Below are 16,921 nucleotides of genomic sequence, written 5' to 3'. Positions count from 1 at the left end.
ACACACACACACACACACACACACACACACACACACACACACACACACACACACACACACACACACACACACACACACACACACACACACACAAAAGCTGGAATCCATTCACTCTTACACCATGTGGCCTTATTATGTGTTACTAATGAACAACCTGATAGCTGTTTCTATAAAACTCTTATTATGATCACTGAGGCTGTGTCTGAGGTTTTTTTATGTGTGGGTGCATGTGCACAAAAACACATCACAGCGGTGGCTGACATGTAGCGATGGAGCGAACGCCTATGATGGATTAGTTGTACACACGTATACACACACACACATGCACAGGCGGGCCGTGCGCCTTGTGATAGTGAGTGAGTAATACTCTCCTTTGTGCAGATATTCATAAATGTAAATGTTGTTGTCCTAAGTGAGGCTGGGAGACAGATAGTTTTGTGTTGCTGTCGAGGGGTTGGTTGATTGGTCTGCTTAATCCTCTTGTCTGTGTTTCCCTTTTCTCTGTCAGGCACACACACATAAACTCCACCTGTCTTATGATGTCTAATGTGAGAACTCAGTGTGTGGATCAGGGCCCTGGCCAAGCATTATTATCATGATGACCCTCCTCCCCCCGCTCTATTATAGTTCTACACAAAGTCTGTTTGTGTTTTTCCTGACTTGCTCTCTCCCCTTTTCAGTCCCATTGCATTTCTCTCTCACCTCTTCTCATATATTCGTGCATTATTTCTCTCCTGCCCTGCGTGACGTGTCTCTGCACACTCTGAAGAGCCGGATGAATATAAAACAAGTTCCACATCAGCATCGATTACCACACATGCATGTGCATTTTTATGAGAAGCAAATTCTGCTTGCCATAGCTGGCCTCATTCCAGTGGCATGCGTTGAGGTGACAGTGTCAATGATACACACAAACTGCTGACTAGAAATGCTTATGCCTGTGTTTATTTGCAACTTAACCGCTTTCCGAAAATACAACTGATAAATTAAGAGATATCACCAGATATCCATTATGCAAACCAGTTAACTGCTGCCTTATTAGATTAAACATATATACGCACGCACACTCACAGCGGTGGTTAATTGCCAGGTGGTGGAAGATAATGTGTGATTTAACGGACTGATGGATTTGTTTTTGTTTCAGTCACCCATCGATGAACAGAGACATCTGTAACAGGGTAAACACACACGCGGAGATCTCACACACACAAAAACCCACACTGTTACACGCACACTCATGCCCAGGGATGTTGGTGACAATTGACTGATAGGCAAAGGCAACAGCCATTGTGAAGGATGCAAACGTGGGAAATTATCCTTCTTAAAGTTAAAAAAGTACACAGCGGGGAGATGTGTTTTTTGTGTACTCGGAACATCATAGATACATATGCAAATGTCCAGTAATAAGCACACATGCTGATCTTTGCGAGTGTGTGTGAAGCAGTTAATCCTTGGTAACAGTCCCAGCCTGTCTCTGGTGGTTGATGAGTGGCTCGGGGTCGGAAGCTGGTTGAGAAACTGCAGGGTCCTGAGGCTTTACAATGTGTTTACCACTCAAACTGACAGCTATACTACAGCTTATTATTGGCCTTCTAAACCTCTACACTGCATTGTGAGTTAGAGAAACTCCAGAGAGGCTGATTGCCAACGGCTAGAGACGTGCCAGTAAACCCTACAAATGTGGGATGTGTGACTGCAGAGATGAAAATAAAGGTTGGAAATAGGATCTGTACGGTTAAAAAATGTCCAGGAAGTGTATGCATGAGCAGATTACACAGGTTATCGTACACTTTATCTGCCTTTTGTTTGTCACTGTGCCGTGTCTCCTAATTTAATAAGTGAGCTGAATTGAAAATGTTATCCGCATTCACTGCTCATATATTGTCATTGTGTATGTGTGCACTGAGGAAGACAAAGAGAGGGAGAGATGGGAAGATCAGGGATGAGGCAGGTCCACGGAGATGCAGTGTTCTTTAATTAACCACAGCCTTGTATAAAAGACACACACACCAAGACTCACACTGCAGGGGCTGAGAATATTCTGCCGCTGGGATTGAAAGCGTATTGGCAATGAACGTGTGGAGCAAGAGAGAGGAGAGACTGCGGGGCTCTGCAGCACTCAGGTGCTAGACAGTTAGGTTAAAGGTTAGGCTGCCCCAGACTGCCTACTTCTCCCACTGCATTGTCAGAAAAATCATCTGCAGCCTTTTTTCTACTTTACAGTCTGAGCAGCATACAGCAAAAAGCAGCTGACAAATTACTTAATTAAGTATACATTTGACCAAGGTCAAAGCTGCTCATGTTACGTTGAGCTGATTGTACCGAGGTCCCGGGTTCACTTATTCCCTTCTCCTCCATGCCTTGAAGCGTTTCTTCCACATGTTATCTAAATCAACTTCTGTCTCTGATATGGAAACCGAAGGTGGAATTTCATTTGCATTTATTATCAAATTGTTACAGAGGAAAAAAAGAGTACTGTATATAAATTGAAAAGGAACACTTCCCACATTGAGAGAAAAATATCAGCTATAATGCATTAACAGCGAAAATATGCACACGATGTTAGTTTTTCTAAAATATGGCGGAATTTTTTTTTTTACACATTCAGGAAAACTAATACTGTTTACAGTATTGTACCACGACCAATAACCTTGTGTTTTCCGCTCCAATTACTTGGGGCAATACTTCATGTTAAGTAATTATGTTATAAATTCACTTGCCTCTCACAGTTTTATTTCATGCTGTAAACTAAAGTCATCAGCCTACAGTTATTGTCGGCGGACAGAATCATCGATCCTCCTGCTAAAACAACAGTGTATTTTCTGAGATTTCATTTTGTTTACGTCTTTAATAAGTGCAGTCGTAAAATATGAGTTGCTGTATATCTGGCTGCCCGTCTAGGGGCCAAGTAAATTCAGCTGAAGACGTAAATACCGCAAACTGAGATGTTATAAGGGCTGCCTGCTAGCCGAAACATAGCTTACACATAGACAGGATTCACTATAAGATGGAGAGCAAAAGGGAAGGTGTGTGTTAGTGTGTGACATGCGCTCTCGTGCACCTCCTAGACCTAAAATGCTGGTTGATTGTTGCATTATTTTGCAAAGTGATTGAGAAAATAAAGATGCATTACATTACACAGCTAGCTTAATTGCTCATTAAACGGAAGTCTTGAAAATTCACCAATATTTAATGTGAAATCTGGCATGCAGTTGTAAATTAACACAATTTGATCTGCATAATTTGGGCAGAGGAGAAGAAACGTGGATGTACAGTTTGAGACATGTGGAAATGCTAATTAAACATAAACTTACAAGATTTGACTGTGGATTGTAAGACGAAAGATAAGCCTAGAGTGTGTTGCAGCAGACTGACGCTAGGATCCAGCAGCAGAGCCATGGACTCAGGAGGACAGTATTAAAAAGGCAGCTTTCAGAAAAAAAGGAGAATGAGGAGAAAAAAAGCGTTTCGACTTGAATCGAGATAAAGGCGAAGAGCGAGGGATTAGGAGGATAACAAAAAGGCCAACGGACTGAGTGTAAACAAGAAAAGGGGTTAGAGACAGCTAGAAGAAGAGAGCAAGTTGAAGAGGGAGCGAGAAGGAGAGATTGAATAGTGACACTGCTACAACACAATGGGGTCAGGATGAAGAAGTGCTCCTAATTGAACCAGATAGAGGAGAAGACAGAGAAAGAGCCCTGAAAGCCTGAGAGAGGAGAGCCACATGATGAAGAGGAGAGGAAGGAAAGATAATCTTTATACTCCTCCTCGGCCATGCATGGTTAAGGGTATATGAGAAGGGTGGGCAATATGAGGAAAGTGATTAAATAAATAGAAAGATATGCATAGATTGATGCTAGGCTGAGTAAACTAAATATGTCTGAGTAGTTGAGCAATTTGAAATGTTGAAAAAGCTGGTTTGGAGCCACCTTGACTTCACAGTAGGGGTCTGACAGAGCACTTTGAGGCTCAAAAATAGCCTCGCCAAACAGGAGAAACATGACAGGCCTATTAAATTGCTTTTTTTTTTAAAAACGTTTGCTTTACAAAAAAATACAAATGAAGAAAGTGGATTTTACAACCATCCTAAATACTTAGAAGGGCACAATCAAAAACACTGCAGAACTGAAAATGTGAATGTGTGAACCTGACAGCACAGGGGGTGCATATCAGGAAATGTTTTCCCCCCTTTAACAGGTGGATAATGGATCAAAAGAGATATGCATCGAGCCACACACACACAGATATGCACAATGAGAGGGGGTCTTACTGTATGTTGGAGCTGTTCCAGTAAACGGAGTGCCTGTTGGCTGGCACCGGGATCACCTCCGCCCAGGTGAGACTCGTTAGCACCCAGAGAGACAGCACTATCAGAGCCATGCTCCCGGCTCCTCTCTCGCCTCCGTCCCTTCGGTCTTTCGGCCACTCTCTCGGTCCCTTCACCCCACCAAACAACGCGACTCAAACATCCCAGCAAATGCCTAACAGACGGGAGAGGGGGAAAACAAAAGCTTCATGCATGCAAAGAAACGGATACGTTCAAAGACTATACAACTCTGGTTAATAACTGTTGTAAAAGTCTATTGTGGAGTAAAGTGAATAAGGACCCTCCCCCTTAAACCTAACTGCGAACCCCCTCCCTTTCCCAACAAATCCTGGGGTTTCAAACAAGGGGGGTTTGTGGGAGTCCTTGTAAGCGGGTCCCCCTAAAGACTGAGCTTTGCCTGGTCCCCTCTTCTCACCAGGAACTGCTGCTTCTGAGCCCGCCAGAGGATAGTGTGAGGCCGGTATGGGGTCCAAGAGAGAGGTCGGTCTTCCACCTGGCATGAAACGGTCCTGTCCGCTGGGAAAGAGTTGCTGCTGCCGTGAAAAGGCTTACTGCAGAAAAAATGAGGAGAAAAAAATTAAAGTCCTCTTCTTTTTTTAAATGTTGTTTATCTGCGTGCTGCTGCAGTTTCTCCTTCGAAGGATCCGAGAGATGCAAAGCACGCGGAGCTCTTTAATCGCTGCTAACAATTCAGCCAGTTTCATTAGGTCTTCAAGACTCTATCCGACAACCATCGTTTACGGTGAGCAGCCTGCCCACCCGTCTCTCCCCTTTCTCTCTCTCTCTCCTCCTTCTCCCCTCTCTGTTTGGTAGGCAGCGCTCGTTCACTTTCTAACTCCACCCCCTGTGAGCGACAAAAGCGCATTACTCCAATATTGTGGCCGAGTCGCAGCACATCAGGCATCACTGCGACTTGAAGTTTTTTTTCTCAACTATTCGACCTCCATTGCCGGTCTAAAAGAAAAGGCTTTGAAATCCCCCCCCCCCCCCCCCTCTGTCAGACACGTCTGCAGCCACAATCTGCAGACTGTTTCCTCACATAACACCCCCTCCTCCCCAGCCACACACACATGCTTTTTCATTTGTATCACCAAAGGCTAAAAACACCCATAATGTCACGCAAGGATTCTCCACTACCAGCCTCATTGGATCCACAAGACACTGTAAGTCAGTTTAATACAGCCATATTATCATGTACAATCCTAGCAGAGAAAATAGCTGTAATGTTGTAGGTTTTTTAATAGTTTTTAGAGTAAGTTATATAATAATAAATAATAATAATATATTTTATTTATAAGCGCACTTTTCATTTGCGTAAACAAAACTCAAAGTGCTACAAAATTAAAAAGGGTGAAACAAAACAACAAAAACAATAAAAACAATTTAAAAACAATTAAAACAACATAATAAAAGCTGTGACATTCATGGCATAATGTGGGGGATTTAAAAATCTAGTTAAAGGCTATTCTAAAAAGATGCGTTTTTAGGCCTTTTTTGAACGCCTCCACAGTCTGTGGTGTCCTCAGCTGGTTTGGGAGGGCATTCCACAGTCTCGGAGCAGCGGAGCAGAAGGCTCGGTCTCCCATGGTCTTCAGTTTTGTCCTTGGTGGGATGAGGAGGTTTGCCTTTACTGAACGTAGGTTCCTCGTGGAGGTTTGTGGGGTGAGCAATTCCTTGATGTAGGAGGGAGCATTTTCATATATGCACTGATGAGTGAAGAGGGTGATTTTGTAGTCAATCCTGAGTGAGACCGGGAGCCAGTGCAGTGATTTGAGGATGGGTGTGATGTGTTCGTACTTCCGCACTCTCATCAGGATCCTAGCAGCTGTGTTTTGGATGTATTGCAGCTTCTGGATGTTCTTGCTAGGAATCCCAATGAGAAGTGCGTTACAGTAGTCCAGTCTGGAGGAGACAAAGGCGTGGACAAGCTTTTCAGCATCTGGCAGACTGAGTGTGGGGCGGAGTTTCGCAATATTTCTAAGGTGGTAGAAAGAGGTCTTGCATATTTGCTTGATGTGGGCCTCAAAGGTCAGGTGAGGATCCATTTTAACTCCCAGATTGGTAACCGTTGGTGAGAGTGGAATGTTCTGACCGGAGAAGGTGATGCTGGTGATGGTGGATGAACAAAGTTGTGCTTCATCCACACCTTTATCTCCTCCAGGCATGTGGTTATTGTGGATGATGGCAGAGGTGCAGAGGGGGTTGGGTTTGCTCTGATGTAGAGCTGTGTGTCATCAGCATAGCAATGGAAAGATATTCCATGCTGGCTGATGACACGACCAAGGGGGGATATGTATATGGTGAAAAGGGTGGGGCCGAGGACTGATCCTTGGGGGACACCGCAAGTCACAGAGTGAGTTCTTGATTTAGCCGCTCCCAAGGTGACGTGCTCAGTCCTCCCGGTGAGATAGGAGGTGAACCAGTTTAAGGCAGAGTCAGAGAGTCCAATTGTAGTGTGAAGACGGTGGAGTAGGATGTCATGGTCGACGGTATCAAATGCTGCAGTTAGATCCAGGAGGATGAGGAGAGATGGAGATCCGGTGTCAGCTGTCATCAGCAGGTCATTGGTCACCCTGACTAAGGCAGTTTCTGTACTGTGGCCCTGGCGAAAACCAGACTGGAATTTTTCAAAGAGTTTATTCAGTGTTAGATGTTCCTGGATCTGAATGGCAACTACTTTCTCCAGTAGCTTGGATAGGAATGGCAGGTTGGAGATGGGTCTGTAATTGGCTAGGACTTCAGGGTCTAAATTGGGTTTTTTGAGGAGTGGTTTGATGACAGCAGCTTTTAATGGTGGTGGAACATGACCAGACTGGATGGACTGGTTTATCACTGAAGTGATCAGCGGACTTATGGCACCAATGTTCGATTTAACCAAAGCTGTGGGAAAGGGGTCCAGGGCACAGGTGGAGGGTTTCATCTTTTTGATGATGGCCTCAACTTCATGCTGCGAGATGTTAGTGAAGCAGCAAAGAGGCTGGGTCGGTCCAGGCTGGGGGTTGACGGTCAGGACTAGCAGAGCAGCGGAATTTGAGAGGAGAGAGCGGATGGTCTCTACCTTTTTCTTGAAAATTGTGATGAAATTATCACACTGCTCCTCTGTGGTGTCTTTGTGTAGCAGAGTCTGAGGTTTGAGGAGATGGTTTATGGTGGAAAAAAGTAGCTTGGAGTTGCCAGGGCTATTGTTGATGATGGCGGAGTAGAATTTTGACCGTGTGTCTCTGAGGGACTTTGCGTAGGCATTTTGGTGGTCCCGGTATGCCTGTCTGTGAACAGAGAGGCCTGAAGCCTTGAAGCGCCGCTCAAGGACACGCCCCGCTGTCTTCATTTTCCTCAGCTCGCAGGTGTACCAGGGGGCTGAGCGTGAGAAAGTGACTGTTCTGGTTTTGACAGGGGCGTGGAGATCCAGGAGACTGCTCAGAGATTTATTTTAAAAATCCACAGATTAATTTACTGATGTAGGAGTTATTGTGGAGAGATGCTGGAGATCCGAGGTCATGGTGTCCGGGTTGATGTTTTTCAGATTTCTGAAACGGATTTGACGCTTGGGTTTGGTGTGGGGTAGCAGCAGTGGCAGCTCCATTGAGATGGCCTTGTGATCCGACACACCTAGATCGTAAACTGATAGTTTACAAATGGGGGCAGAGTTTGTGATTACAAGGTCCAGTGTGTGTCCCCTAGTGTGTGTGGGGACATCAACATGTTGTGTTAGGTTGAGGCAGTCCAGAAGGTGTAGGAACTCAGCTGCATAGTGATAGGAGGAGGTGTCAACGTGAATATTGATGTCTCCTAGTATTATAATGTTGGCAGAGGTAGCGCAGAGTGTACTGAGAAGATCGTGGATCTCTGGGATGAAGGCAGAGTTGGGTTTGGGTGGCCGGTAGATGAGAAGTATTGTCAGTGAGAGGGGGGGTTTACATTTAAATCCGAGGCATTCAAATGAGGATAGTACAGGCAGAGGCAGGGTGGACAGTTCCAGTTATTTTCTGTGTATTATTCCTAATCCGCCACCACGACCAGTGCTGCGAGATTTTTCCAGGTAGCTGTAGCCAGGGGGACAGGCTTCATTTAGGGCACAGTAAACCTCTGGCTGTTGCCACGTTTCTGTGAGGCACATAAAGTCTATCAGAGTTAAACCACGTTTTCATGCAAACGTGATGTGGTTCATATTGTAATTTTTATTTCCTGTGTCCTGGAGAGACATGTCACTTGCGTCACCTCCACTGCCACAAACTGCGGTGTGTGTGTGTGTGTGTGTGTGTGTGTGTGTGTGTGTGTGTGTGTGTGTGTGTGTGTGTGTGTGTGTGTGTGTGTGTGTGTGTGTGTGTGTGTGTGTGTGTGTGTGTGTGTGTGTGTGTGTGTGTGTGTGTGTGCATGAGAAAGACACAAAAGAGATAGAGAGAGAGAGATGAGATAGAGAGAGAGATAAGAAAAGAGGGGAGAAAAAGAGAGAGAGAAAGCAGATAGGAGAAAGATTGTTACAGTTTTCTCGCCGCCTGCTGGGAATGAGTTGGTTAAGGAGAAGTCAGAATGATTTATTGGGAGAAAAAAGGAGGGAAATAAGGAGAAGGAGAGCAAGAAAGAGAGTGAGATGAGATGCCATCGGGGAATCCCTCTGTCTTCTCCAGTCCTTCCACCTCTCTCATGAGCTGTCCATTTAATGTCTCTCTCTTCTCTACCCCTCTTCTCCTCACCTTATTCTTCCATTTCCAATGCAAACTTTCTCCACTCTTTGATTCCTGCTACCGAGCTATTTTGCCTCTGTCCTTTGTTAGCTTTGTCTCTGATGGTCTACCTGTCTCCTCTGCCTCTCTCTCCATCTCTCTTCGTTATAGCAGCCATGCAACTTTTTAATGAGCACTCCTCCTTTGCCTGCTCTCCTCGATCCTCTGTCTATAATTTCTCCTTAGTCATTCTCGGTTGCATATCGGTTTATCGCCACACTGCATTGAGAAGTATCACAACAGCACAGTCAAACACTTGGTACAATTAAATATACATAATCATTCCTCATGCATATAAAGTAAACATAGGAACATACATATTTTACGGTCAAGCCCTAGTCGTGTCCATGCAGACAGTTTTGTGTTCAATTATAATATAATGCCATAAATGTAATTAGAGTTTTGGTAGTTATAACATTAAAGCGCTAAGGAAATAATGCTGAGGATCTTTGTCATTCTCAGTGACAGGGAGGCCAGTTATTACACTTCGCGTTTTGTAATATGTACAACTCAAATAAAATAAATCAAAACAACTGTACATTAATGAAATACATTTGACATTTAGCTTGAGCTGGCTTTAATACTTTCTTTATGGTATTCAAATTGGGCTCAAGTAGAACCTTTACCCATGTGTTTAGCTAGTTCTGAGAGAATAATCAACATTGTGCATAACAAGATAAAGCACTATAACACCTCTATCAGCTGACGCCAACAGGCAGGAGCAGGGAGACAAAACACTGAGAGCACAGCAGCCCAAGGTTGCAAGCTACTCTGAAAAATATAAAATATAAATCATATACACCTTTATGTTTACATCATTCCATATTATGTTTTTTCATAGTTTTTATGTCTTCGGTATTAATCTACAATGTAAAAAATAATCTAAATAAATAAAAAACCTTCGAATGAGAAGGTGTGTCCAAACGTTTGACTGGTACTGTATGTGATCTAAGGTTGGGTGATCAGGGGGTGTGACTTCCACAGAACTGATAAAAAACACTTACACCCATAAACACACATGATGCGTGGACTCATTTGGCTTTGGTGATTGTTTTAGCATGAATTCAGTTTCATTTCCCTTGGAATATGACTCCTCCCAGGTAATGATTGCACAATGACCCACAGCATCTCTGTTCTCTATAAGTGACCCTTTCAAATCCAGCCTACAGAGCGTGGATGATTGACTGTATGGCAGCTACAGGAGGCAGCTTGTAAATGTACTATATGGCTACATTTAAAAGGAAAAGGTGAACCAGGACCAAGAAGACCAAGTTGGAAACACCTTCAAACGCAGCTATTTAAAAAAAAAAAAAAAACATTCCCCTGCACGCTTTTTCATTGGTTTGTTTAAAACAAACGCTGAGATGTTCTGTTTCAGCAAACGCCCCTGTCAATTCTAATCATCCAGGTTAGATTTTCCAGGAGTGGGTTGCAGTGCTATTGGATTACTTTTGTATTGGGGTTATTATGAGAAACGACCTCCGGGCTGACTGCATGCGGTGACACCGAGGCTCTTATGACATTTTCAACCAAGAGCCGGCCAACAACACATCTGTCAAGTGCTCCTTTCTGTAACCCCGAAATCTAATCGGAGCTTTCTCATAGCGCTGATAATTGGATATTAGGCCCTATAGGACCCGCATCCCTCTCTTGAGCCCCCGGGAAGTAAACAATGCACATATGGAATCAGCAGGACCCTTGCATGAACACGAACATGATGTACATTTACAGTAAACAATGTATATTTTGTTATACACTTGTATGTCTGCTGCATTCAAATGGCATTCTTGGACTCGGAGTCTCTTTCTCACTCCGCCTCCCGCTCGCCCTGTGTCTTGGACTGCTTCGCTGTTCACTGTTGTGTTAGTAAATTGTACTGACACTCCCCCCGCCTCTTCTCGCTCCCTCACCACCTCTGCTGCTCTCGCTCCCTCCCTGTCCCTCTCTCACCCGACTGACTGACACGGATTTTCAATCTCTCTGTTTACCTTTCACTGCTGTGCCTAAAACAACACTGGTACAGGCTAAGAGCAAGGAGGAGACTGGGGGGGGAGGGATGGAGATGGAGCTGAGTAGAGCGTCAGAGGAGGGAAGAAAAAAAAATGAGGATGAGGAGGAGAGGTGCCACTAAGATTGGATGGGAGAAGGAGAACGGCGAGGGGGTGAGGCGGCGAGGGGATGTAAGATGAAAGAGGTGCAAAAAGAGAGAGAACAGGGCTTTCTCTGTGTTTTGGTTGGAGAGGAATCCAAGGGGGAAGGAGGAGAGAGGCGTGAGGGGTTAAGGGAAGGAGGAGAGGAGCTGATACTTTTGAACAGTCACGCAAACTGAGCCAGCAGAGGAGGGGGGGGAGCAGAGAGGAGAGGGGAGGAAATGAAAGGGTGGAAGAGAATGTAAGTCAGAGTTGGGAGAAAGAGTTAGATGGGGCACAGAACATTAGGAGTGCAATGAGATATAGAGAGCGAGGGGGAGAGAGATTTATAGAGGTGCAGAAGGAGGGAGAGGACAGCAAGAGTGATGTGGAGAGAAGGGATTTTTTTTTTAAGAAGATGGGAGGGATGGAGGGAGAGCAGGAGGAGAGGGAAAGTGTAGAGAGAGAAAGAGAGAGAGAGCTCAGAATAGACACGCTCTCAAAAGCATGAAATATTGAACGAAGGAGACCGAACACAAGGAGTGGCGAGAAAATGGAGGGACTGATAAAGACAAATACAATCGTTTTGTGTGTGTGTGTTGTTTTGGAGACAGAAGAAGATGAGAGAAAGGAAGAGTAGGCCTAGGTGACAGGAATATGAAGAATGGTTGCTGCTGGCTGAGGACTAACACAGACACACACACACACACACACACACACACACACACACACACACACACACACACACACACACACACACACACACACACACACACACACACACACACACACACACACACACACACACACACACAATGTTGCTTTGAGTTTAGATTACTCCCATGTGTGGAGGAGATGGAGCGGAATTTGGTGGTGTTGAAAATATCCCACTGCAGAGTACGTTTCATCACTACTTGCACCATCCCAACACATACGCACACACCCTTCCCCCTCCTTTGATCTCACTTCTCACTGATCTTCTCTCCTTCCATGTCAAATATTTAGGCTGCATTTGGCAGGTTTGACGAAAATTACCATGGAGAAATTATTTTATTTATTTAACTTCCACATCAGAAGTCAGTGTCAGTAGCTGCGAGAGGATGATACCAAATTTCAACCAAAGCAGATGGTCCAATTTTTTTTCGAATATGCTGAGTTTCCAATTGTAGATGTTTTAATGCAGGAACCACTGTTTATTGTTTTCAGAGGAAAGCACAGAAGTGATTTGTTTGAGAAATGACGTAAAAAAAGTGCAAAAACGTTTGGATGGTTTAAGACACACATTCATACACACAAATTCACTCTGAAGGTGATGACTCAACACTCTCTACCTCCGTCATTTGCAATTAAAGTGTCGAGAGATGATATTTTATGGCTTTTTTTGGATGAATAAATGCATTTTCTAATTAATTCAAGCTGTGCAGCTCTGCATGGAACCGTAATATAAGTCTGAGAGGTTTATCATTTTAACATAGAATTGATATAAAGATCTGATTAGCATTGCACACAGACAATGACACACAACTGCAAATCGCCTCTTTTTGCCCCCTGTGTCTCTTCCCCCCCATCACACTCACACACAAGGACCTGTATTCACTTACTCAGCATTTTTTAAAGTAAAGATCTCAACGTGAATCAGATAAAGCGCATCAGGGAAGGGAGATATGAGTTTACAGTGGCTGATGAAGAAGGAGGGCCTCAGTAATAACTGGACATTTAGAGTACACACACTTGCATTGTACATTCCATTCTGAATTTAAAGGGTGCCTAATGTATCACAGTTCACTTTTGTCATCTAAAATGGCATGATTTCATACTTGATACTTCTAATTAACCGCTATAATACCAGCAATAACACATTTCACCGAAAGGAACTTTCTTCATCATCGATTTATACTCATGCAAAAAGGAAACTGTGATAGATAACCTCATATGCAACATATGGTGACAAGATAAAAGAGAAAAACAACATGTGTCTTAGTTAGGTGTTGTGAATCCGTGTATCTACCGTCCAATTGTTTTTCTTTATTAAACACGTAAACGGAAGAGCGTCTGAGGCGTTTTTGCTTTTTGCCTTACTAAATGGTCAAATGGTCCTTGGAGCGAGGGGCGGGGCCAAACTCACGGAAGTGATTTCAAAACAAAAGCACTCGTTTGCTAAAATCACACATGTAATCACTACAGTATCCTGCTGAAGGAACGGTGATTATTATAAACAAGGGGAATTTAGCGATCACAACGAAAACGGCCAAGACAGGTATTGAGCCCAGAAAATGGATGTTATTAAGGGCTGTAAATATAATAAGCCTATGTCTAAAATGGACAACATTGTTAGGAGATTTAAACTATACAGCGGTTCTGCACTGCGGTCACTCAGCCGTCTCTCGAGTTTGCTTTTTCAAATCAGCTGCTCTTCATTTCTCCTGCTATATTTGACGAGTGATACAAATATTTGTTACCACAAGTTCTTAAGGAAACTGACACTGTTGGACTCGGTTCTAGTTTGACTTCTACCAGAAATTAAATGAAGTACTTATACTGTGTACTTTGTGAGTAATCCTCTGTCATAGTTCCCTCCATAATGCATGTTTTTCTGCGATCTTTGATGAATGATACAAATATAATTTTACCATTACTTCTTAATGAAATTGATATCTGTTTGACTTTGTATTAGCCTACTACTTACAATACATTGAAGTACTTTTACTGTGTATTTTTTGAGAAATACTCTGTCAAAGTCCCCTGCTGAGAACAAAATCAAGCCACTTCTGCTAAGTTTGATGAGGGAATTCTTTTTTGTTGCCATTAGTTCTTCGTGAGATTGATCCTGTTAGTAGTAGTTTGGCTTTGGGGCTATTTAGACGTCTCATACATCACAATTCTCAGTACTGTATTAGCCCCCGCGAGTTTACTTGTGCAGACGGCATAGAAAACACTGAAGACAGCAGGTACGCACACACGGAGAGACACAAGCACATACACCAGAGCCCCCCCCCCCCCCCCCCACGGGTGCTCAGACAGACACACATGCAAAAGGAACAGGTGCTGGCTGAAAAAGCCAGCTGCCACGCGCTCTTTGTAACATCTACATTTCATCAGACACAGCAGCGGCAGCACAGGTGACGCAGAGCACAGTGGGGCCCGAGATTAGGAGAGTGGGAGAAGGTTTAAGGTTTACACCGTCATCTAAGGTCAGATTTGCATTTTCCTTTTATTGTTAAAGGTTAGGTATTCCAGTGGCTAAGCTGATCTGAGCTCAATGCCTAAAGGCACCCTTCCTGGTGACATCATATCTGTGAAGGAAGTTGAAAGGACAGTGGGGAGTTTCTTTTGCCAATTTTGGGCACGATTGGTAAACAGTCGGTGTCCTTTAGGCCTGCATCTCTGTTTCTCCCTCTTTCTTCTTTCCCTCTCTTTCTCTCTTGCCCATAGCCTCCTCTTTGTCATTCCATCTCAATTCCCTTATTTCTGTCACCGCTGCTATCTCTGTCGCCCTATTGCTCCTGGCTTCCTTCTTCCTCGTTCTATCTCTATTTAGCCGTTGCTATTGGCTTTCCTTTTTCCCTTCTGCTCGGACGCTGCAAAGAAGTGCTGTCAGGTGAAACCCTGGTAGATTAACCTCTGACCCTCAGCAGAAGGTGGGACCGATTGGCTTGTGTGTGGGTGTAGGTTGAGCATTTATGTGTGTCTTTGTGCAAAAAAAAATCTGCTTCTCTCAGCTAACTGGAGCTTAACGCTGTGTCCAGAGCATCAGCCCGGATGCACAAACATGTAAACACAAACACATTTGGAACACAAGACATGAATTCAGACGTTTTTCTCTCTTGTTCCGACTTTGAATGGCACCTGATTTGTGCTACAGTGAGTGTCAAGGGCCCTCCTCTGCATATTGTCTGATTGGGTTTGTGCGCGCTGAATATTTACAACTCTCCATATATGTGTGTGTGTGTGTGTGTGTGTGTGTGTGTGTGTGTGTGTGTGTGTGTGTGTGTGTGTGTGTGTGTGTGTGTGTGTGTGTGTGTGTGTGTGTGTGTGTGTGTGTGTGTGCACACGTGTGTGTTCGGGCATAGATGTGGTGCTGTGAAACAGGTTCTGACTCCCTGCAGTCTTTTGTCACACTGACTGCTGAAAGGCTGAAAGCAGGAAAGCCATTTCAAACTGCAGGGCCAAATGATGGCAGGTACTCTCATCCATCCGCCGTTGCTAGAGTACAGCCACATTAGGTGACATCATTTGTGTGCCTCCTGTTTCCTTTTTTTGTTTTTTGCCTTTTGTCGTCCTCAATTTGTTTTAGAGTTACTGTTGAATTAATGGGAAGGCTGTTTTGGTGGGAGGGCAGTGTCACTTGGCTCTAATGTACGACTTACTGAGAGTAGTATTTCTGGTGATGTCGCTGCAACTTCTTGAGCCTATTGATGAAATTAATGACCAGAATGATTAAATGGGCCGTCACAATACATGGCTCTGGAGACTCTCAGGGGTGGGCAGGCTTTTACGCCAGGCAAGCACTAACACAGTCAGCCGCAAGATAGACAGAGCAGACAGAAGAAAGAGACCTAGAGTTTTTTCAAGGTGAGGCGGCAAGAAATCAGAGGGAAAGGATCAGATGGCGGAGGAATACATACAGTGAATAGATGGAGAGAAAGGGGGAGTTAAAAGTGAGTGTCCGGGAGGGATAGAGAGATAGTGAGTAAGTAAAAGCAGGTCTGGTCCAGGTGGGGTTCAGACAGTCAGTGTGTTATTTTAGGAGGGCAGAGGGAGAGAGGGCGAGAGATAGGGATGGATGGAGGGAGGGGAAGATGAATGTAGTTAATTAAGATGAGCAGGCGGAGGAGACAGTGTGGAATTACACAAACACTAATTAGAGTCTTCGTTAGGGGGCACGAAACGAGAGCAGCACATCCATCATCCCAACGCATCATCCCTCTTTTCTCCCTCCTTCTTTACCTCTCTGTTCTCCACTGCTCTTGCTTTTGCATGGCAACCATATTTCCTCTCACCATCCTCCCCCACATGCCCCCATCCAGTTTACATCCCCCACACTTTCCTCCCTCCATCTTCCTTCTTCCTTTCTCCCCCATCGATCGATGTGAAAATTGAGCAGTTAACTAAATAGGTGCAATTTAACATCTGTAGTCGTAATCGAAGCAACCTGTGGGCTCCCTTTCCTTCACGTTGATATCTTCTCTTAGCCGTCACATCATTCCTCTGTTTTATCCGTGCTCTGGGAAGGATTTCATCCCCAGCACTTGCTGACAAACACACACACTTTAACTGTACCATGTCAGCAGTATTTTTATTGTTTCGCCAAGCCAGTCAATGCCTCTAGTCTTACAGCTCCTGCTCCACTCCTCCTGCATAGAGTATACACAGCACTGTAAACCACATACCTCTTCTTATCTGGCTTTCTCTCTCTTTACAAACAGGCTCTGAGCTCTACTCCTGTCCTCTTTATAATTTCTCTGTCCTCCTCCTCAGGCTCATCCTTCACTACCTGCTCTTACTGAGGAGACGATCAGACTGTCACTGTTGTCGTCTGCATCCCATTCCCATCATGAGAACACGGATACAGAGGAATAATGAGGATGAAGTAATATGTGATGAATTACTTATGTCAGTGAGCTTTTGGTTTCCCCTTTTTTATGTTACCAATGTTGGTAATACAATTGCAGTAGGATTACTTTGGCAAGTTAAACGTCTTATCAGCTAAATATACGATTCTACTCTGAAAGCAATTGTAT

At 44.2% G+C, this 16,921-nt stretch overlaps 1 protein-coding gene across 3 annotated transcripts in view; it reads right to left on the bottom strand.

Moving 5' to 3' along the window:
• Nucleotides 1–16,921, bottom strand: part of efna3b (ephrin-A3b) — an 83,834-nt gene that overhangs the window by 49,641 nt on the left and 17,272 nt on the right. For 2 of the 3 annotated variants that reach the window (XM_034227964.1, XM_034227963.1), the window contains 2 exons: nucleotides 4,743–4,878; nucleotides 4,271–4,481 (listed from right to left, as the gene is read on the bottom strand). In XM_034227964.1, the coding sequence (XP_034083855.1) occupies nucleotides 4,271–4,380 (110 nt within the window). In that variant the 5' untranslated portion in view covers nucleotides 4,381–4,481; nucleotides 4,743–4,878. Of the gene's footprint in view, nucleotides 1–4,270; nucleotides 4,482–4,742; nucleotides 5,145–16,921 lie in introns of those variants that run through there. The other variant, XM_034227962.1, reaches the window with a different exon arrangement.

Source organism: Gymnodraco acuticeps, unplaced genomic scaffold (assembly GCF_902827175.1).
Source record: "Gymnodraco acuticeps unplaced genomic scaffold, fGymAcu1.1, whole genome shotgun sequence".
NCBI lineage: Eukaryota > Metazoa > Chordata > Actinopteri > Perciformes > Bathydraconidae > Gymnodraco > Gymnodraco acuticeps.
The sequence above is the reverse complement of the archived record's forward strand: the minus strand, read 5'-3'. Positions and strand labels throughout refer to the sequence as shown.